At 45.0% G+C, this 22,101-nt stretch overlaps 1 protein-coding gene across 16 annotated transcripts in view; it reads left to right on the forward strand.

Annotated features, from left to right (window-relative positions):
* Positions 1 to 22,101, forward strand: part of LOC106569513 (receptor-type tyrosine-protein phosphatase S) — a 125,981-nt gene that overhangs the window by 33,615 nt on the left and 70,265 nt on the right. For 14 of the 16 annotated variants that reach the window (XM_045694333.1, XM_014140942.2, XM_045694339.1 and 11 more), the window contains exon 6: positions 11,923 to 12,111. The exons of the other annotated variants lie outside the window; for them this stretch is intronic. In XM_045694333.1, the coding sequence (XP_045550289.1) occupies positions 11,923 to 12,111 (189 nt within the window). The remainder of the gene's footprint in view (positions 1 to 11,922; positions 12,112 to 22,101) is intronic. 16 annotated transcript variants of the gene reach the window in all.

The raw sequence follows: 22,101 nt of genomic DNA on the forward strand, positions 1-22,101 counted from the left end.
CAGCAACTGGTCCTTATCAAGAACTGAAACTAAACTGTTCCCCTTTGCCTCCTTTAGGAACATTACTTTTCAACAATAACATATTTCAACAGAATATGAGCTTTCTGCATGTCCCCTTTTATCACCGCACATCTAGTTCCTCTTGACCCTTCCTTGACCCCTAATATATACATTCCCTATACATGTAAAGTAATCAATATGTTTTAGTATGGTAACATGAATAAGTATATTTCAACAGTTCTAAAGTGTCCTATTAACTTTCATTCTAGCAGGTACTGGGTGAAAGATGACCAGCGCTAGCAGTGCGTGTGTGTGCGTGTGCGTGTGCGTGTGCGTGGTGTGTGTGTGTGTGTGTGTGTGTGTGTGTGTGTGTGTGTGTGTGATAAATGATGCATTAGTTGATATAAAACACGATCAAGGTGCTATCGGATCATGACGGTGTCATGGTGGTAGGTAGGTTAGGGTATCTCTATTTTAGGCAGGTGACTCACCTAGGAACTTGTCTCATTATCTGCAGAGATCCATATAGTTAGAGAGCCATGTTTGTATCTGTGGCGTTATGTCGTTTGTGACCGCATGAGCAGTGTCATTGAGGATATCTCCATTTTAAATACGTTTTTTATTGTGGCCACTAGTACTGTACATCAACTCTCCCACATGTGCAGTGCCTTCAGAAACGATTTTTCCACTTTTTGTTGTGTTACAACCTGAATTGAACATTTATTCAATTGAGATTTTGAGTCACTGGCCTACACATAATACCTCATAATGTTAAAGTGGAATTATCCTTTTCCAATTTAACAAAAAATTAAAAGATGAAATGGCTTGAGTCAATAAGTATTCAACACCTTTGCTATGGCAAGCCTAATTAAGTTCAGGAGTAAACATTTGCTTAACAAGTCACATAATAAGTTGCATGGAGTGTTTAGTGTTTAAAGTGATTTTCTAATGACTACACCTCATCTCTGTACCCCACACATACAATTCTCTGTAAGGTCCCTCAGTCGAGCAGTGAATTACAAACACAGATGCAACCACAAATACCATGGAGGTTTTTCAATGTTTACTCCTGAACTTATTTTAGGCTTAAAATAACAAAGGGGTTGAATACTTATTGTCTCAAGACATTTCAGCTTTTCATTTATAATTCATTTGTAAATGTTTCTAAAAATATTATTCCACTTTGACATTATGGGGTATTTTGTGTAGCTCAGTAACAAAAAACATCTAAATTGAATCCCTTTTAAATTCAGGCTTTAACACAACAAAATGTGGAAAAAGTCAAGGGGTGTGAATACTTTCTGAAGGCACTGTAGCAGTAATGATAGAACGCATCAGATAGGAATACACAAAAATGTCTACTACAGCCGTATGTTTTACATTAAACACGCACAGTATACTGTACATTAAATCTCAGACATGTATAATGGACAGAGCTCATAAACCTCTAATGAGAGCGAGCAGATAGGAATACATTACAGCTCTCTCTCTCTGTGTGTTCTACTGCAAGGGTCTGGTCTCATTAACCCACAGTTACACCATGCAGCAGCCAGCAGGATAGACCCTGAAGTGACGAAAAGCCATTGTGAGCCCGTCTCTCTCTCTCTCTCTCTCTCTCTCAATTCAATTCAAGGGGCTTTGTTGGCATGGGAAACATATTTTACATTTACATTTACATTTTAGTCATTTAGCAGACGCTCTTATCCAGAGCGACTTACAGTAGTGAATGCATACATTTCATACATTTTTTTTTTACGTTAACATTGCCAAAGCAAGTGAGGTAGATAATATACAAAAGTGAAATAAACAATAAAATGAACATTAAACATTCCACTCACAGAAGTTCCAAAAGAATTAAGACATTACAAATGTCATATAATGTATACATACAGTGTTGTAACGATGTACAAATGGTTAAAGTACAAAAGGGAAAATAAATAAGCATAAATATGGGTTGTATTTACAATGGTTTCTGTTCTTCACTGGTTGACCTTTTCTTGTGGCAACAGGTCACAAATATTGCTGCTGTGATGTCACACTGTGGTATTTCACCCAGTAGATATGAGAGTTTATCAAAATCGGGTTTGTTTTTGAATTCTTTGTGGATCTGTGTAATCTGAGGGAAATATGTGTCTCTAATATGGTCATACATTGGGCAGGAGGTTAGGAAGTGCAGCTCAGTTTCCACCTCATTTGTGGGCAATGTGCACATAGCCTGTCTTCTCTTGAGAGCCAGGTCTGCCTACGGCGGCCTTTCTCAATAGCAAGGCTATGCTCACTGAGTCTGTACGTACATAGTCAAAGCTTTCCTTAAGTTTGGGTCAGTCACAGTGGTCAAGTATTCTGCCACTGTGTACTCTCTGTTTAGGGCCAAATAGCGTTCTAGTTTGCTCAGTTTTTTTGTTAATTCTTTCCAATATATCAAGTAATTATATTTTTGTTTTCTCATGATTTGGTTGGTTCTAATTGTGTTGCTGTCCTGTCCTGGCTCTGTGGGGAGTGTTTGTGTTTGTGAACATTGCCCCAGGACCATTTTGCTTAGGGGACTCTTCTCCAGGTTCATCTCTCTGTAGGTGATGGCTTTGTTATGGAAGGTTTGGGAATCTCTTCCTTTTAGGTGGTTGTAGAATTTAACGGCTCTTTTCTGGATTTTGATAATTAGCGGGTATCGGCCTAATTCTGCTCTGCGTGCATTATATGGTGTTCCACGTTGTACACTGAGGATATTTTTGCAGAATTCTGCATGCAGTCTCAATTTGGTGTTTGTCCCATTCTTGTGAATTCTTGGTTGGTGAGCGAACCCCAGACCTCACAACCATTTTCTCTTTCTCTCTTTTTCTCTCTCTATCTCTATTTTCCTCTCTCTCTCTTTTCCACTCTCTCTCCCGCTCTCTCTTTTCCTCTCTCTTTTTCTATCTCTCTCTCTCTTGGTCTCTCTCTCCTTCTCTCTTTCAATTAAACTCAATTCCATTTGCTTTATTGGCATGACTAAACAATTTACTTTGGAAATTAAGTGATTCATTTACAATATTAACATAATAAAAATAATAATAATCAAGATTGTCAACGGGACAATCGGTAACAGCAATAATGTTCTACTCATTAACCCCCAGTTACACCATGCAGCAGCCAGCAGGACAGACCCTGAGGTGACGAAAAGCCATTGTGAGCCTCTCTCTCTGTTTTCCTCTCTCTCTCTTTTCCTCTCTCTCTTTTCTTCTCTCTCTTTCTCTCTTTTCCTTTCTCTCTCTCTTTTCCTTTTTCTCTCTCTTTTCCTCTCTCTCTCTCTTTTCCTCTCTCTCTCTCTTTTCCTCTCTCTCTCTCTCTTTTCCTCTCTCTCTTTTCTTCTCTCTCTCTCTCTTTTCCTCTCTCTCTTTTCTTCTCTCTCTTTCTCTCTTTTCCTTTCTCTCTCTCTTTTCCTTTTTCTCTCTCTTTTCCTCTCTCTCTCTCTTTTCCTCTCTCTCTCTTCCTCTCTCTCTCTTTTCCTCTCTCTCTTTTCTTCTCTCTCTCTCTCTTTTCCTCTTTCTCTTCTCCTCTCTCACACTTGAAGTAACAATGTACTTTAGAGTTTAATTGATTCATTTACAATATTAGCGTAATTAAAATAATTATCAAGATTGTCAATGGGACAATCGGTAACAGCAATAATGAAGGGTAAGAATAACCATACAATGGACAATAACAATGGCATAGAGGATATGTGCAGGTTGGTTGGTCGGTCTGTCAGACACTGTCCCTCATGTTATGGCAGGCAGCAATGTAGTGCGTTGCCAACACACAGCTCTCTGTGTCCTCCCCCAACAGGACGGGTAGCCTATTCTCATCAGAGGTCTTTGAAACCTTGAATAACGGTTTCAATTTTGGGGAAATGACACTTTCTAATTGTTTTATATTTTTTTATCATTTTGTCAGAAAATGCAGCTCTGTTCTTGGTTCTGCTGTGGTGCGGTCGTTGCACAGCCTTTCCTCTGCAGGGAGCCAGGTTTTCCTGTGTCTACACTTCTCAATCGCAAGGCTGTGCGCACTGAGCCTGTACTTTGTCAAGGTTTTCCAAAGGTTTTGTACTGTTGATTTAGGTCAGATAGCACTGCATTTTGCTTTCTGCTTGTGCTTCCCAGTAGGTAATGTAGTTCATGTAGCTTTGGCTGTGTTGTAATTTGGTTTATTCTGTTTGATTGGATGTTCTGGTCCTGAGGCTTCAGTGTGTTAGTAGAACAGGTTTATGAACTCAGCCCCAGGACCAGCTGGATGAGGGGACTCTTTTCTTTGATCAGCTCTTGGCATTGCAGGGCCTGGTAATGATATGGAAGTGGTCGCTGTATTTTAAATGTTTCCAAAACATAATTGGACTTTGAGTTTTTATTATTAGTGGATATTTCCTAATTCTGCCCTGCATTGTTTGTAGTTTTCCTCTGGACACGTAGGAGACCCTTACAGAAATCTGCATGCAGGATTTCAATGGTGTGTTTGTCCCATTGGGTGAAATCTTGTTTTGCAAGTGGACCCCACACCTCGCTGCCATAAAGTGCAATTGGTTCAATGAGACATTCAATTAGCTTTAGCCACATTTTAATGGTTCAAGGTATTCAAGGTATTTCAATTTGAATGAGTTTTTTAATGGTGTAGAATGCCCTGCGTGCTTTCTCAGTTCTCTCAGTCTCATTTTATGGCTATTCTTTAAAAGTGCCTTCCTCACCATCTTAAATAAGCATGCCCCACTCAAAAAAAATTGAACTAGGAATAGATATAGTCCTTGGTTCACTCCAGACCTGTCTGCCCTTGACCAGCACAAAAACATCCTGTGGCATTCTGCATTAGCATCGAATAGCCCCCGTGATATGCAACTTTTCAGGGAAGTTAGGAACAAATATACACAGGCAGTTAGAAAAGCTAAGGCTAGCTTTTTCAAACAGAAATTTGCACCCTGTAGTACGAACTCAAAAGTTCTGGGACACTGTAAAGTCCATGGAGAATGAGAGCACCTCCTCCCAGCTGCCCACTGCTCTGAGGCTAGGAAACACTGTTACCACCGATAAATCCACTATAATTGAGAATTTCAATAAGCATTTCTCTACTGCTGGCCATGCTTTCTACCTGGCTACCCCTACCCCAGTCAACTGCCCGGCACCCTCCACAGCAACCCGCCAAATTCCCCACCATTTCTCCTTCACCCAAATCCAGATAGCTGATGTTCTGAAAGAGCTGCAAAATCTGGACCCATACAAATCAGCCGGGCTAGACAATCTGGACCCTCTCTTTCTAAAATTATCTGCCGAAATTGTTGCAACCCCTATTACTAGCCTGTTCAATCTCTCTTTCGTATCGTCTGAGATTCCCAAAGATTGGAAAGCTGCCACAGTCATCCCCCTCTTCAAAGGGGGTGACACTCTAGACCCAAACTGCTACAGACCTATATCTATCCTACCCTGTCTTTCTAAGGTCTTCGAAAGCCAAGTTAACAAACAGATTACCAACCATTTTGAATCCCACCATACCTTCTCCGCTATGCAATCTGGTTTCAGAGCTGGTCATGGGTGCACCTCAGCCACGCTCAAGGTCCTAAACGACATCATAACCGCCATCGATAAGAGACATTACTGTGCAGCCGTATTCATCGACCTGGCCAAGGCTTTCGACTCTGTCAATCACCACATTCTTATTGGCAGACTCGACAGCCTTGGTTTCTCAAATGATTGCCTCGCCTGGTTTACCAACAACTTCTCTGATAGAGTTCAGTATGTCAAATCAGAGGGCCTGTTGTCCGGTCCTCTGGCAGTCTCTATGGGGGTGCCACAGGGTTCAATTCTCGGGCCGACTCTCTTCTCTGTATACATCAATGATGTTGCTCTTGCTGCTGGTGATTCCCTGATCCACCTCTACGCAGACGACACCATTCTGTATACTTCTGGCCCCTCTTTGGACACTGTGTTAACTTACATCTAGACGTTCCGCTAGCGGAACACCTGCTCCAATATCCAATGATGGGCGTGGCGCGAATTACAAATTCCTCAAAAATCCCAAAACTTCCATTTTTCAAACATATGACTATTTTACACCATTTTAAAGACAAGACTCTCCTTTATCTAACCACACTGTCCGATTTCAAAAAGGCTTTACAGCGAAAACAAAACATTAGATTATGTCAGCAGAGTACCCAGCCAGAAATAATCAGACACCCATTTTTCAAGCTAGCATATAATGTCACAAAAAAACAAAACCACAGCTAAATGCAGCACTAACCTTTGATCTTCATCAGATGACACTCCTAGGACATTATGTTATACAATACATGCATGTTTTGTTCAATCAAGTTCATATTTATATCAAAAACCAGCTTTTTACATTAGCATGTGACGTTCAGAACTAGCATTCCCACCGAACACTTCCGGTGAATTTACTAAATTACTCACGATAAACGTTCACAAAAAACATAACAATTATTTTAAGAATTATAGATACAGAACTCCTTTATGCAATCGCGGTGTCCGATTTTAAAATAGCTTTTCGGTGAAAGCACATTTTGCAATATTCTGAGTAGATAGCTCGGCAATCATTGCTAGCTATTTTGACACCCACCAAGTTTGGTACTCACCAAACTCAGATTTACTATAAGAAAAATTGGATTACCTTTGCTGTTCTTTGTCAGAATGCACTCCCAGGACTTCTACTTCAATAACAAATGTTGGTTTGGTTCCAAATAATCCATAGTTATATCCAAATAGCGGCGTTTTCTTCGTGCGTGCACTATCCGAAGGGTAAAGAAAGGTGACGCGCCCGGCGCGTTTCGTGACAAATAATTTCAAAATATTCCATTACCGTACTTCGAAGCATGTCAAACGCTGTTTAAAATCAATTTTTATGCGATTTTTTTCTCGTAAAAAAGCGATAATATTCCGACCAGGAAACCCTGTTTTCGTTCAAAGACGAAAAAATAAAAACATGGAGTCGTCTCGTGCACGCGCCCCCAGTCACATTGTTCTCAGATCGACCACTATCCAAATGCGCTACTGTTTTTCAGCCATGGCCTGCAAAGTCATCATTCAACGTTCTGGCGCCTTCTGAGAGCCTATGGGAGCGTTAGAAAATGTCACGTTACAGCAGACATCCCCTGTTTTGGATAGAGATGATCAAGAAGGCCAAGAAATAGTCAGAGAGGGCGCTTCCTGTTTGGAATCTTCTCAGGTTTTGGCCTGCCAAATTTGTTCTGTTATACTCACAGACACCATTCAAACAGTTTTAGAAACTTTGGAGTGTTTTCTATCCAAAGCTAATAATTATATGCATATTCTAGTTTCTGGGCAGGAGTAATAATCAGATTAAATTGGGTACGTTTTTTATCCGGCCGTGAAAATACTGCCCCCTATCCATAACAAGTTAACTAACCTCCAGACGAGCTTCAATGCCATACAACTCTCCTTCCGTGGCCTCCAACTGCTCTTAAACTCAGGTAAAACTAAATGCATGCTATTCAATCGATCACTGCCCGCACCTGCTCGCCCGTCCAGCATCACTACTTTGGACGGCTCTGACTTAGAATACGTGGACAACTACAAATACCTGGGTGTCTGGTTAGACTGTAAACTCTCCTTCCAGACTCACATTAAGCATCTCCAATCCAAAATTAAATCTAGAATCGGCTTCCTATATCGCAACAAAGCATCCTTCACTCATGCTGCCAAACATACCCTCATAAAACTGACCATCCTACCGATCCTGGACTTCGGTGATGTCATCTATAAAATAGCCTCCAACACTCTACTCAACAAACTGGATGCAGTCTATCTCAGTGCCATCCGTTTTGTCACCAAAGCCCCATACACTACCCACCATTGCGACCTGTACGCTCTCGTTGGTTTGCCCTCGCTTCATACTCGTCTCCAAAACCACTGGCTACAGGTTATCTACAAGTCTCTGCTAGGTAAAGCCCCGTCTTATCTCAGCTCACTGGTCACCATAGCAGCACCCACTCGTAGCATGCGCTCCAGCAGGTATATCTCACTGGTCACCCCCAAAGCCAATTCCTCCTTTGGTCGTCTTTCCTTCCAGTTCTCTGCTGCCAATGACTGGAACGACCTGCAAAAATCTCTGATGCTGAAGACTGATATCTCCCTCACTAGCTTTAAGCACCAGCTGTCAGAGCAGCTCACAGATCACTGCACCTGTACATAGCCCATCTGTAAACAGCCCATCTATCTACCTACCTCATCCCCATACTGTATTTATTTATTTATCTTGCTCCTTTGCACCCCAGTATCTCTACTTGCACATTCATCTTCTGCACATCTACCATTCCAGTGTTTAATTGCTATATTGTAATTACTTCGCCACCATGGCCTATTTATTGTCTTAACTTACGTCATTTGCACTCACTGTTTATAGACTTTTTGTTTTCTTTTGTTCTACTGTATTATTGACTGTATGTTTTTTTTATTCCATGTGTAACTCTGTGTTGTTGTATGTGTCGAATTGCTACGCTTTATCTTGGCCTGGTCGCAGTTGCAAATGAGAACTTGTTCTCAACTAGCCTGCCTGGTTAAATAAAGGTGAAAAAAAAAATGTAGGTGTCCAGTTGAGTTTATCTCTAAACCTAAGTAATTATACTGTGTACATTACTATATATTCTGTATTTTGTACCAATTGAGAACGTTGGTCTAATTCCCTGAGATCTGGATCTTCTCTGGAAAATTATTGTATATTTTTACTGCCAGGGTCCCTGTCTGGAAATACTGCTCTAGCAGGCCCAGGCTCTGCTGAAGGCCATGTGCTGTGTGTGACCGCAGGCACAGGTCATCTGCGAACAGCAGGCATTTAACCTCTGAATTGTGGATACTAACACCAGGGGCTGAGGATTTTTCTAGAATAGTGGCCAACACGTTGATGTAAATATTGAAGAGCGTTGGGCTCAGATTGCAGCCCTGGCAAAGGCCCCGCCCCTGGTTAAATAATTATGTTATTTTTTTGCCAATTTTGAAGCTGCAGATATTGCCAGTATTGATTTAATTATGTCATATGTTTTACCCCCTACACCACTTAAAATAATTGTATCTTTCTCTATCTCCATCTCTCTCTCTGTCTCTTTCTCTCCCTTTCCCTCGACCTCTGTGAACCTCTCTTTCTCCATTACACGCTCTCTCTCCCTCTCTCTCTCTCTCCTGGGAGGATGACAGTGGGGAACAGATGTATGAGCCATGAATATATTTCTCCTCAAGAGGCCTTGCCTTCTGACCTGGCTCTCTGCCTTCTGACCTGGCTCTCTTGCCTTCTGACCTGGCTCTCTGCCTTCTGACCTGGCTCTCTTGCCTTCTGACCTGGCTCTCTTGTCTTCCGACCTGGCTCTCTTGCCTTCCGACCAGGCTCCCTTGCCTTCCGACCAGGCTCTCTTGCCTTCCGACCTGGCTCTCTTGCCTTCCGACCAGGCTCTCTTGCCTTCCGACCAGGCTCTCTTGCCTTCCGACCAGGCTCTCTTGCCTTCCGACCAGGCTCTCTTGCCTTCCGACCTGGCTCTCTTGCCTTCCGACCTGGCTCTCTTGCCTTCCGACCTGGCTCTCTTGCCTTCCGACCTCACTCCTTCCCTCCTTTCTCTTTCTCCCTCCTGTCGATGGAGGTATCGCTGGCATCCATTCAACCAGGTCATTAGCATTGATCAGATAGGGCCGTGGGTGTTGGGGCTCATTTTGGATTCCCCCCACACACACTGATGGGTGTCCTCTGGACAGCTGGCCAGGATGTGATGAAAACCCAGTCAATGGCAGTGACAGGGGTTCTGACCTGGACATTATTTTTACTGAGTCTATTTCCTTGAGTCTCGTCTTCTTTCTTTTCCTCATCTTCCACCCCCTCTCCTCCCACTCCTGTTCCTCCCTTCCCCCTCTTTTACCTCATACTTGCCATCTTCTCCTCTCTGCATCTTACTATTTTTGCCTCCTCGTCTTCTTTCCCCCTGAGTGGGTCTTATCTGACAGGCTCTCTGAGGAGTCACCTCTCCTCTCCTCTCCTCTCCTCTCCTCTCCTCTCCTCTCCTCTCCTCTCCTCTCCTCTCCTCTCCTCTCCTCTCCTCTCCTCTCCTCTCCTCTCCTCTCCTCTCCTCTCCTCTCCTCTCCTCTCCTCTCTCTGTACTGAAACTGAAGACAGATGTTACAGCCAGTCACACTACTGACTGGGTGGCAGGGTGAACCATGGCGGTAAGAAATAACAACTACACAGGAAGAGTTTTCATTTTTTTGGGCCTTCTTATTTTGCCCATAGATACATTTGTTAGAAACATTAGTTAGAAACTCTGTTGCGTATATGATAGAACTGAGTCCAGTTCAGGGGGTTTTGATCTAATTGACACGCAATTAGTCATGGTGACAAATGTTCTATCCCAGGAGGGAACGGAAAATGGTACAGTACCCAGGTTGTGTGTGTGTGCGTTCATTTAATTGTATGCGCGTGTGTGTGCGTTCGTGTAATTGTATGTGCGGGTGTGTGCGCGTGTGGAGGAGAGGGGTGTCAGGTGGGGGAGAGAAAGGAGGAGGGAGGACTGATTGACGGATCATTATGTGGCTGGCCATCTGGACCACAGTCAGAGAGAAGCTGAAGCCAATTCACCAGAGAAAATGTGTGTGTGTGTGTGTGTGTGTGTGTGTGTGTGTGTGTGTGTGTGTGTGTGTGTGTGTGTGTGTGTGTGTGTGTGTGTGTGTGTGTGTGTGTGTGTGTGTGTGTGTGTGTGAGCGTACGCGCTGTGTCTGTACAGGTATCTGTGTACATTTTTCGGATGTATTTCTCCCCATTCCCTGATAGTATAGTATAAACACACACATACACATAACATGAAGCCCCAACGCAGTTGGACGTCCTTCCTTCTAATCGTTTGTACACTTTAACAATTAGCCAGCTAACAAGTCGTTACTACGCCCTGCGCCATGCCCCTCCCTGCTATCTGACTGCCTAATTGAGTCAGTTGTATCTGAGGAGAAACCCTGTGCATAGTTACTATGACAACACGATACGGAAGAACACAGAGGATATCAGTGTGTTCTGTTCACCTCACAGTTACACCTGACTGTCTTCATCTCAGGGACCCCGCTCTCTGTCTTCATCATGGAGCTGACACTACTACCTACTACCAGGCCTATGGCAAAAGAGGGGAGGACGGGATAGCCCACTGTCTGTAAAAGTCTGGATGTAATAAGTCAAGATATATGCCACTAAGTAAGACACTTTTTTCCAATGGGACTAACAGTACATTTTACTGTAGGATGTGTATGACCTTGGCCTTGGCCAACTGAGGAATATGTGTGTCAACAGGCCATGTTGGACAGGCCATGTTGGACAGGCCATGTTGGACAGGCCATGTTGGACAGGCCATGTTGGACAGGCCATGTTGGACAGGCCATGTTGGACAGGCCATGTTGGACAGGCCATGTTGGACAGGCCATGTTGGACAGGCCATGTTGGAGCCTGGCAGAAGAGGTATTAGCTACTGGACTGTGTTAACACAATGAGCTGGCCAGGCTCCAGGCTTATTGACTGAAGGAAGCCTTACTTACTGGATCACTTGTTTGTTTGCAAACACAGTTGACCTAATCTAGTGACCACTGGCCAGCTAGGCTAGCGAAGAGAAATAATGAATCAACAGGAATTGTAGTTTGAAGTGTGATTGCGAGTCTAGCCACCCTAGACTCTAGGTGTGGTGTGTGAGAGTGGACTCCAGATGTTATGGAGAGAGTAAATGGCATGCAACACTTACAAGGATGACTTTTATAGCAGTGAACCAACTGGACATCTATACTCCACGTTGGCACCAAACCTCAAACATTCCATGACAACAGACATTCTAAATCACATTTTCTGTGGAACTGTCTTCAGAGACAAATGGAAATTATTTGCAATGAAAAACTCTTTGAATAACAATAAATAACATTCCCCCCCCCCCCCCAGAGGACCTGTTGCCGTTTGGTTTCCCCAGCATTGACATGGGTCCTCAGCTGAAGGTGGTTGAGAGGACCAGGACGGCCACCATGCTGTGTGCTGCCAGTGGCATCCCTGACCCAGAGATCTCCTGGTTCAAAGACTTCCTCCCTGTAGAGCCCAGCTCCAGCCAGGGACGCATTAAACAGCTGCGCTCAGGTAAGACAAATGGGAGTTTTTGTGTTTCTTTAATGATACATCCTCATTTCATTAAAACCTCACCCCCCCCCCCCTTTAAAAAACAAATATCCACTGTACTGCATTCTTACTTTGCACTCTACCCCACGATACAAAACAACACCACACATCACAATAACCAAAACCTCACCACTTCTACAACCGTACATCCAAAACATCTTCCCCAGCTGTACAGACGGCATCCCCCGACACACCATATCTCCTGAAACATCTCCACACTTTTTATCATTCTATAGAAGTCAAACTCAACCATAAGACATGCAGAGACCATCCCTTAAACACTAGTAAAGGGTATGTTATCCCCCCACCTTTGACCCTGTTCCTCCTTGTTAGCCAAATTGACAACTTTGCCAGAGCAAACAGAAAATTAAACAACACACATTTGGCCTTCTCCTTATTTGAATACCTGTACCCCATGATAAACATCCCAACAGTAAGACCCACCCCCAACCTCTCACACAGACATCCCAACAGTAAGACCCACCCCCAACCTCTCACACAGACATCCCAACAGTAAGACCCACCCCCAACCTCTCACACAGACATCCCAACATTAAGACCCACCCCCAACCTCTCACACAGACATCCCAACATTAAGACCCACCCTCAACCTCTCACACAGACATCCCAACAGTAAGACCCACCCCCAACCTCTCACACAGACATCCCAACAGTAAGACCCACCCCCAACCTCTCACACAGACATCCCAACAGTAAGACCCACCCCCAAACTCTCACACAGACATCCCAACAGTAAGACCCACTCCCCAACCTCTCACACAGACATCCCAACAGTAAGACCCACCCCCCAACCTCTCACACAGACATCCCAACAGTAAGACCCACCCCCAACCTCTCACACAGACATCCCAACAGTAAGACCCACCCCCAACCTCTCACACAGACATCCCAACAGTAAGACCCACCCCCAACCTCTCACACAGACATCCCAACAGTAAGACCCACCCCCAACCTCTCACTCAGACATCACAACAGTAAGACCCACCCCCAACCTCTCACACAGCATCCCAACAGTAAGACCCACCCCCAACCTCTCACACAGACATCCCAACAGTAAGACCCACCCCCAACCTCTCACACAGACATCCCAACAGTAAGACCCACCCCCAACCTCTCACACAGACATCCCAACAGTAAGACCCACCCCCAACCTCTCACACAGACATCCCAACAGTAAGACCCACCCCCAACCTCTCACACAGACATCCCAACAGTAAGACCCACCCCCAACCTCTCACACAGACATCCCAACAGTAAGACCCACCCCCAACCTCTCACACAGACATCCCAACAGTAAGACCCACCCCCAACCTCTCACACAGACATCCCAACAGTAAGACCCACCCCCAACCTCTCACACAGACATCCCAACAGTAAGACCCACCCCCAACCTCTCACACAGACATCCCAACAGTAAGACCCACCCCCAACCTCTCACACAGACATCCCAACAGTAAGACCCACCCCCAACCTCTCACACAGACATCCCAACAGTAAGACCCACCCCCAACCTCTCACACAGACATCTCAACAGTAAGACCCACCCCCAACCTCTCACACAGACATCCCAACAGTAAGACCCACCCCCAACCTCTCACACAGACTTCCCAACAGTAAGACGCACCCCCAACCTCTCACACAGACATCCCAACAGTAAGACCCACCCCCAACCTCTCACACAGACATCCCAACAGTAAGATCCACCCCCAACCTCTCACACAGACATTCCAACAGTAAGACCCACCCCCAACCTCTCACACAGACATCCCAACAGTAAGACCCATCCCCAACCTCTCACACAGACATACCAACAGTAAGACCCACCCCCAACCTCTCACTCAGACATCCCAACAGTAAGACCCACCCCCAACCTCTCACACAGACATCCCAACAGTAAGACCCACCCCCAACCTCTCACACAGACATTCCAACAGAGACATTAATGGCATTAACCTGGCACACACAAAAAACACATGAATCACAGTTTCACTCATGACACAGAAAGGACACCCCTGCCCGACTCCCCGTTCAACCTGTGCCAACCAGCTGTTAGTGGCCAGGGCTCCATGTAGAACCCTCCACTGGAGGTCCCCTGACCTCTTTGGTACTGGGGGTTTGTATAGCCCCCTCCATCTAAAACCCACCATACTCTCCGCCCCACATACCCCCTGCCACTGATGTGCCTTCAATCCTGTTAGGCTCCTAATGTTCCTTACCTTAATGCAGAGGTTGTAGAATGCTTTACCTCCCACCTCCTCAAACTCCCACATGCTCGGAGTGTTAAAATTGACCAAGTCCCCAGTCTATGCCGTCCCCAGTCTCTGCTGTCACCTACAGTGGCGGAAACATTGGTGGCCCCTCCCCCTTTGGCCGCTCAAACACGCCCCCTTACCGGCTCAGACAGTGCCTCCTGGACCTCCTCCAGGAATCTCTCCAGCAGCCTAAGAGATGTTAGTCATGTTTGTTGTGCTAGGACTTCCGGGGTTTTCCACCCCTCCTGCCCCAGCAGCCGCAGGTCACCCAGCGTTAGTAAACCCGCTGCCATCAGTCGCTTCCGCAGGGTGGCCTACTGAACCGTTCTCTAAAGGATGGCTGGGTTGTGGAACATCGGCTCCTCCCACACCCACAGCTCTTCAGCCTCATGAGGAATAGCTGCCGGTCCAACGCTAATCCGCCAGCTCTGCTCAGCAGCACGCGTGCTGGTTCCCTCCAGGCGACATCAGTATGGTACAGCAGTCTCTGCGCCGCCTTTAGCTAGAATGCAGCCACCCTGCTCTCCAGTTCCACCAGGCCCTGTCCTCCTTTCTTTACCAAACTGTGGGACAGACTATGTTTGATCCCACACTCGGAGCTCTGACTCTCTTTTGGTTACACAGACTTTTGGCCTCCCATCCTGTTCTAACCACCTCTCGCCAGCTTTGTATTCATGTTACCTGATGAAATTGCTGTACAATATGATCTTGTTGCCATCTGATGCACATTCAGATGTCGTAAATCAGCACTGCAGAGCTGTCCCTCTACTATGCCGTGCCTTGATTGTGTTACTGTTGATGATATCTGGAAATGTGCATATACACCATGACCCATCTACTGTTGCTAGCCCCAATTCTGACTTGTGCTCTGAAATCTGCTTCACTGATTTCTGCTCTCGTAAAAGCCTGGGTTTTCCGCACGTTAACGCTAGAAGCTTATTACCTAAAATGGATCAATTGAAAGTGTGGGTTCACAGCTCCAATCCAAATATGTTGGTCATTACTGAGACGTGGTTAAGGAAGACTGTTTTGAATACTGATGTTAACATTTCTGGTTATAACCTTTTTCGGAAAGACAGATCTTCCAAAGGTGGGGGAGTGGCAATCTTTACCAAGGATCAACTTCAGTGCTCGGTTGTCTCCACCAAGTCTGTCCCCAAACAATTTGATTTGCTGGTTTTAAGCATTAAACTTTCAAATAGTTCTTTGTTGACTGTTGCTGGGTGCTATCGTCCTCCATCAGCACCAGCCTGTACCCTACCTGCCCTAAGCTCTCTCCTGGCCCCTTACACTAAGTCTGAATTTGCCCTTACGCCAAGTCCTAAAGCAATGGGAGTCCCTAAATCTTTCTCAGACTATTACCAATCCCACACGGTATGACTCCGAACACCCAGAAAAGGCTACTCTCCTCAATGTTATCCTCACAAATAATCATGATGGGTATCAGTCTGGTGTTTTCTGTAATGACCTTAGTGACCACTGTTTTTACACCTTGCGTTCGTAATGGCTGCTCAGTGAAACGACCTGTCCTGATTTGTCATAGACGCTTGCTAAGAAACGTAATGAGCAAGCCTTCCTTCATGAACTGGCCTCTGTAAAATGGTTGGACCTTCTTTTTTGATATTTTCAGTGGTATTGTTAGCAAACACACGCCCATAAAGAAAATGAGAATAAAAAACAGGTTCAGCCCCTGGTTCGACCGTGATCTTGCAGAGTTACTCTACCTCAAGAATTGCATTTGCCGAAAGGCTTGGCACACACATACTCCGGCTGACTGGCTATCATTCAGGCAAATGAGAAATAAGCGCACTCAGGCTATCCGGAAGGACAAAGTTAATTACTTTAAGGAGCAGTTCTCTCTCTGTGGGTCTAACCCCAAGAAGTTCTGGAAAACGGTTAAAGGCCAGGAGAATAAACCCTCCTCCTCACAGCTGCCCATGTTCCTTAATGTTGATGATGTGGTTGTTACTGACAAGAAGCACATGGCTGAGCTCTTTAATAATCACCACTTCATTAGGTCAGGATTCCTATTTGACTCAGCCATGCTTCCTTGACCGTCCAACATTTCCTCATCTCCCACCCCTTCTAATGCAACTATCTCCCATGCTTATCCCCCTCCCTCTTTTCCCCTGCCCTGCTACAAAGTTTCTCCCTGCAGGCAGTCTCTGAGTCTGAGGTGCTAAAGGAGCTCCTTAAACTTGACACCAAAAAAACGTCTGGGTCAGATGGTTTGGACCCTTTCTTCTTTTAGGTTGCTGCCGCTATCATCGCCAAGCCTATCTCAAACCTTTTTAACCTCTCTAGGCTAGGCGGGACGAATTCGTCCCACCTACGTAACAGCCACTGCTATCCTGTGGCGCGATTTTCAAAACCTTAAAAATCCTATTACTTCAATTTCTCAAACATATGACTATTTTACAGCCATTTAAAGACAAGACTCTCGTTAATCTAACCACACTGTCCGATTTCAAAAAGGCTTTACAACGAAAGCAAAACATTAGATTATGTCAGCAGAGTACCAAGCCAGAAATAATCAGACACCCATTTTTCAAGCCAGCATATAATGTCACCAAAACCCAGAAGACAGCTAAATGCAGCACTCACCTTTGATGATCTTCATCAGATGACAACCCTAGGACATTATGTTATACAATACATGCATGTGTTGTTCAATCAAGTTCATATTTATATCAAAAAACAGCTTTTTACATTAGCATGTGACGTTCAGAACTAGCATACCCCCCGCAAACTTCCGGGGAATTCGCTAACATTTTACTAAATTACTCACGATAAACGTTCACAAAAAGCATAACAATTATTTTAAGAATTATAGATACAGACCTCCTCTATGCACTCGATATGTCCGATTTTAAAATAGCTTTTTGGTGAAAGCACATTTTGCAATATTCTAAGTACATAGCCCAGGCATCACGGGCTCGCTATTTAGACACCCGGCAAGTTTAGCACTCACCATAATCATATTTACTATTATAAAATTTCATTACCTTTTGTTGTTTTCGTCAGAATACACACCCAGGACTGCTACTTCAATAACAAATGTTGGTTTGGTCCAAAATAATCCATCGTTATATCCGAATAGCGGCGTTTTGTTCGTATGCGTTCCAGACACTATCCGAAATAGTAAAGAAGTGTCACGCGCATGGCGCAATTCGTGACAATAAAATTCTAAGTATTCCATTACCGTACTTCGAAGCATGTCAACCGCTGTTTAAAATCAATTTTTACGACATTTTTCTCGTAGAAAAGCGATAATATTCCGACAGGGAATCTCCTTTTCGGCAAACAGAGGAAAAAAATCCCAAAGGCGGGGGCGGTCGGGGTCACGCGCATAAGCTAGTGTCTCTTGATCGGCCACTTGAGAAAGGCGATAATGTGTTTCAGCCTGGGGCTGGAATGACGACATTCTGTTTTTTCCCGGGCTCTGAGAGCCTATGGAAGACGTGGGAAGTGTCACGTTAGAGCAGAGATCCTTAGTAAATGATAGAGATGGAAAAGAAGTTCAACAAATGGTCAGACAGGCCACTTCCTGTAAAGGAATCTCTCAGGTTTTGACCTGCCATTTGAGTTCTGTTATACTCACAGACACCATTCAAACAGTTTTAGAAAATTTAGGGTGTTTTCTATCCATATGTAATAAGTATATGCATATTCTAGTTACTGGGTAGGAGTGGTAACCAGATTAAATCGGGTATGTTTTTTATCCAGCCGTGTCAATGCTGCCCCCTAGCCCTAACAGGTTAACCTGTCTCTCCTTTCTGAGGAGATTCCCATGCTTGGAAGGCAGCCACGGTTCGTCCTTTATTTAAAGGGGGAGATCAAGCTGATTGTAACTGTTATTGGCCTATTACTATTTTGCCCTGTTTATCAAAAGTGTTGGAAAACTTGTCAATAATCAACTGACTGGCTTTCTTGATGTCTATAGTATTCTCTCTGGTATGCAATCTGGTTTCCGCTCAGGTTATGGATGTGTTACTGCAACCTTAAAGGTGCTCAATGATGTCACCATTGCTCTTGATTCTAAGCAATATTGTGCTGCTATTTTTATTGACTTGGCCAAAGCTTTTGATACGGTAGACCATTCTATTCTTGTGGGCCGGCTAAGGAGTATTGGTGTCTCTGAGGGGTCTTTGGGCTGGTTTGCTAACTACCTCTCTCAAAGAGTGCAGTGTATAAAGTCAGAAAATCTGCTGTATCAGTCACCTCCTGTCACTAAGGGAGTGCCCCAAGGCTTGATCCTACGCCCCACGCTCTTTTCAATTTACATCAACAACATCGCTCAGGCAGTAGGAAGCTCTCTCATCCATTTATATGCAGATGATAGTCTTATACTCAGCTGGCCCTTCCCCGGATTTTGTGTTAAATGCTCAACAACAAAGCTTTCTTACTGTCCAACAAGCTTTCTCTACCCTTAACCTTGTTCTGAACACCTCCAAAACAAAGGTCATGTGGTTTGGTAAGAAGAATGCCCCTCCTCCCACAGGTGTTATTACTACCTCTGAGGGTTTAGAGCTTGAGGTAGTCACTTCATACAAGTACTTGGGAGTCTGGCTAGACGGTGCACTGTCCTTCTCTCAGCACATATCAAAGCTGCAGGCTATAGTTAAATCTAGACCTGGTTTCCTCTATCATAATCGCTCCTCTTTCACCCCAGCTGTCAAATTAACTCTGATTCAGATGACCATCCTACCCATGCTAGCTTACGGAGACATAATTTATAGATCGGCAGGTAACGGTGCTCTCAAGCGGCTAGATGTTCTTTACCTTTCGACCATCAGATTTGCCACCAATGCTCCTTATAGGGCACATCACTGCACTCTATACTCCTCTGTAAACTGGTCATCTCTGTATACCCGTCACAAGACCCACTGGTTGATGCTTATTTATAAAACCCTCTTAGGCCTCACTCCCCCCTATCTGAGATATCTACTGCAGCCCTCATCCTCCACATACAACACCCATTCTGCCAGTTACATTCTGTTAAAGGTCCCCGAAGCACACACAAACACTCAAACGGGACAGTTTTATCTCAATCTCATCATTCAGACTCAGTCATGGACACTCTTACTGACAGTTGTGGCTGCTTTGTGTGATGTATTGTTGCCTCTACCTTCTTGCCCTTTGTGTTGTTGTCTGTGCCCAATAATGTTTGTACCATGTTTTGTGCTGCTACCATGTTGTGTTTCTTCCATGTTGTTATGTTGTATTGCTACCATGCTGTGTTGTCATGTGTAGCTGCCTTGCTATGTTGTTGTCTTAGGTCTCTCTTCATGTGGTGTTGTCACAATTGTTGTGATGTGTGTTTTGTCCTATATTTATGTTGTATTTATTTTTTATTTTTAATCCCAGGCCTCCGTCCCCGCAGGAGACCTTTTGCCTTTTGGTAGGCCATCATTGTAAATAAGAATTTGTTCTTAACTGACTTGCCGAGTTAAATAAAGGTTACATAAAAATAAATAAAATAAATTTGCGTACGGACAACCTCAGCCAGTGATGGCCCGACCAGAAGAAATCCACCAGCTTGCGGGGGGATTGAGGACAGCCAGTTTATGCCACAGGGAAGGTGCCGCCAGATTGTTCATTATCAGCACTCTCCCTCTATATGACACTTGGGACAGGAGCCACCTCCACCTGGCCAGTCTTGATACCACTGCCTGTGACAGCCCCTCTCAGTTCTTCCTGACCCACCTCTCTGAGCCCAGGTACACCCCCAACATTTTAAGCCCTTCACAACCCCACTGCAAACATCCTGGAAGTGGCCCTATCCATCCATGCCCCACATAACAGAGCTTTGCTCTTGCCCCAGTTCACCTTAGCTGACGAAGCTCCCTCGTACAACTTCAAACTAGTCTCTAGTGCCTGCATATCCTGCCCATCCCTGACCATCACAGAAATGTAATCTGCATACGCCGACACTTTTATGCTTGTCAACACACCCATGCCTGTCCAGCACACTCCCTGCAGTCTCCTGTGTATGAGGCCCAAAACAGGCTCAATGGCTAGTGTATATAACTGCTCCGACTGAGGACATCCTTGTCTAATGCCCCGCCTCACCCAGACTGGCCTACTGATCCCCCCTGCCACCTTGACCATACATGATGCCCCAGCATACAACATCTTCACACAGGTCAAAAACCTTTCCCCAAACCCAAACACCGACATCACATTTAACAGATACTCATGGTCCACTCTATCAAAAGCGTTCTCTTGGTCGAAAGAGACATGTCCAAAGTTCACATTAGAACCTCTCGACAAGTCCAACATGTCCCCGACTAAGAACATGTTGTCCGTGATTGAGCGTCCCAGTACACAACATGTCTGGTTCTTGTGTACTATAGAGTCCAGATGGGACTTCCGTCTGTTAGCGAGGACCTTGGCAAATATCTTGTAGTCCACACAGAGCAATGCCACAGGCCTCCAGTTCTTAAGTTCATGTAGTCCTCTTTTTTGGGCAGGAGAGTCAGAACCGCCCGATGGCAGCATATCGGCAACTATCCTACACCGACGCACTCACGCAACACACAAAAGAAGTCCGGTTCAATTAGATTTGTTTTTATAAAACTCCCCTGGGAGTCCATCGACTCCCGGTGCACGGCCGGGGAACATCTGGGTTACGGCCTCTGCCAGTTCATGGGACAACAGGGGAATGTCAATTTCATCCCTCTGTGCCAGAGAGAGCTCAGGGAGTTCTGCAAACAAAACCTGTGCACACATAGGATCACACAGCTCTGCCCTATACAACTCAGTATAAAACTCCACAGTCCGCTCCCGCATCTCCCCCACCACAGAGGTCACCCACCCATCCGACAGCTGCAGACAACGCATACCCTTGGCTTCACCGCTCTGTCTATCCAACCCAAAGAAGAAGGAAGTGGGAGCATCCATCTCCTTGAGCATGGAGAACCTAGCTCTTACACGTGCTCCATTTGCTTTAACCTGGAAAAAACTAAATTAGCCTGGAGGCGTACATTGCCCTGCCCAACCAGCTCTACCTTCAATTAACCCTGATACTACGCTCGAGTTCCGCACAATACTCTCCTAGCCTCTGAGGATGAGAGAGCTGTATACTGTTGACAGAAAAGCAGAATTTGGACTTTTCCCACATCTCACCATTGACTCAGAGACTCATACTCCTCTCTTCGCTGCCCCCACCTTTCCCAAAAAGTCTGGAAACCTGGGAAAAAAGTGTCAACTTGTAAGAACTTTACATTAAACTTACAATAGGATGCCTGCCGAGGTCCTGGTGAAATAGACAGCCGAGCCATGGTTATGTGGTGATCTGAAAAACCCACAGGGAGAATGGTAGCGCCCAACAGCCTATTGCTCTGATTCCTTGACATGTAAAACTGATCGAGTCTGGCTGCACTCACCCTAGCCCCAAAGACCTTCACACATGTATACTGTCTTGTGTTGGGATGTCTTGTTCTCCAAACATCCACTTGGTCAAACTGCTTAATGATGTCCCTTAACACCTCCACTGAGCCTGAATGAGGCTCCTCCCCATTTCTGTCTTTCGTTAAATCCATCGTACAGTTCCAGTCCTCGCCGACCACCAGTGTCCCCTCAGGCTCTACCTGTGAGAGTTCCTGTTTAAGACACCCAAACAGACACCCCCTCTCTCTCCCTGTGTTAGGCGCATACACATTTATAAGGACAAAAC

The sequence above is a fragment of the Salmo salar genome, chromosome ssa14, assembly GCF_905237065.1.
Source record: "Salmo salar chromosome ssa14, Ssal_v3.1, whole genome shotgun sequence".
In the NCBI taxonomy this organism is placed as follows: Eukaryota; Metazoa; Chordata; class Actinopteri; order Salmoniformes; family Salmonidae; genus Salmo; species Salmo salar.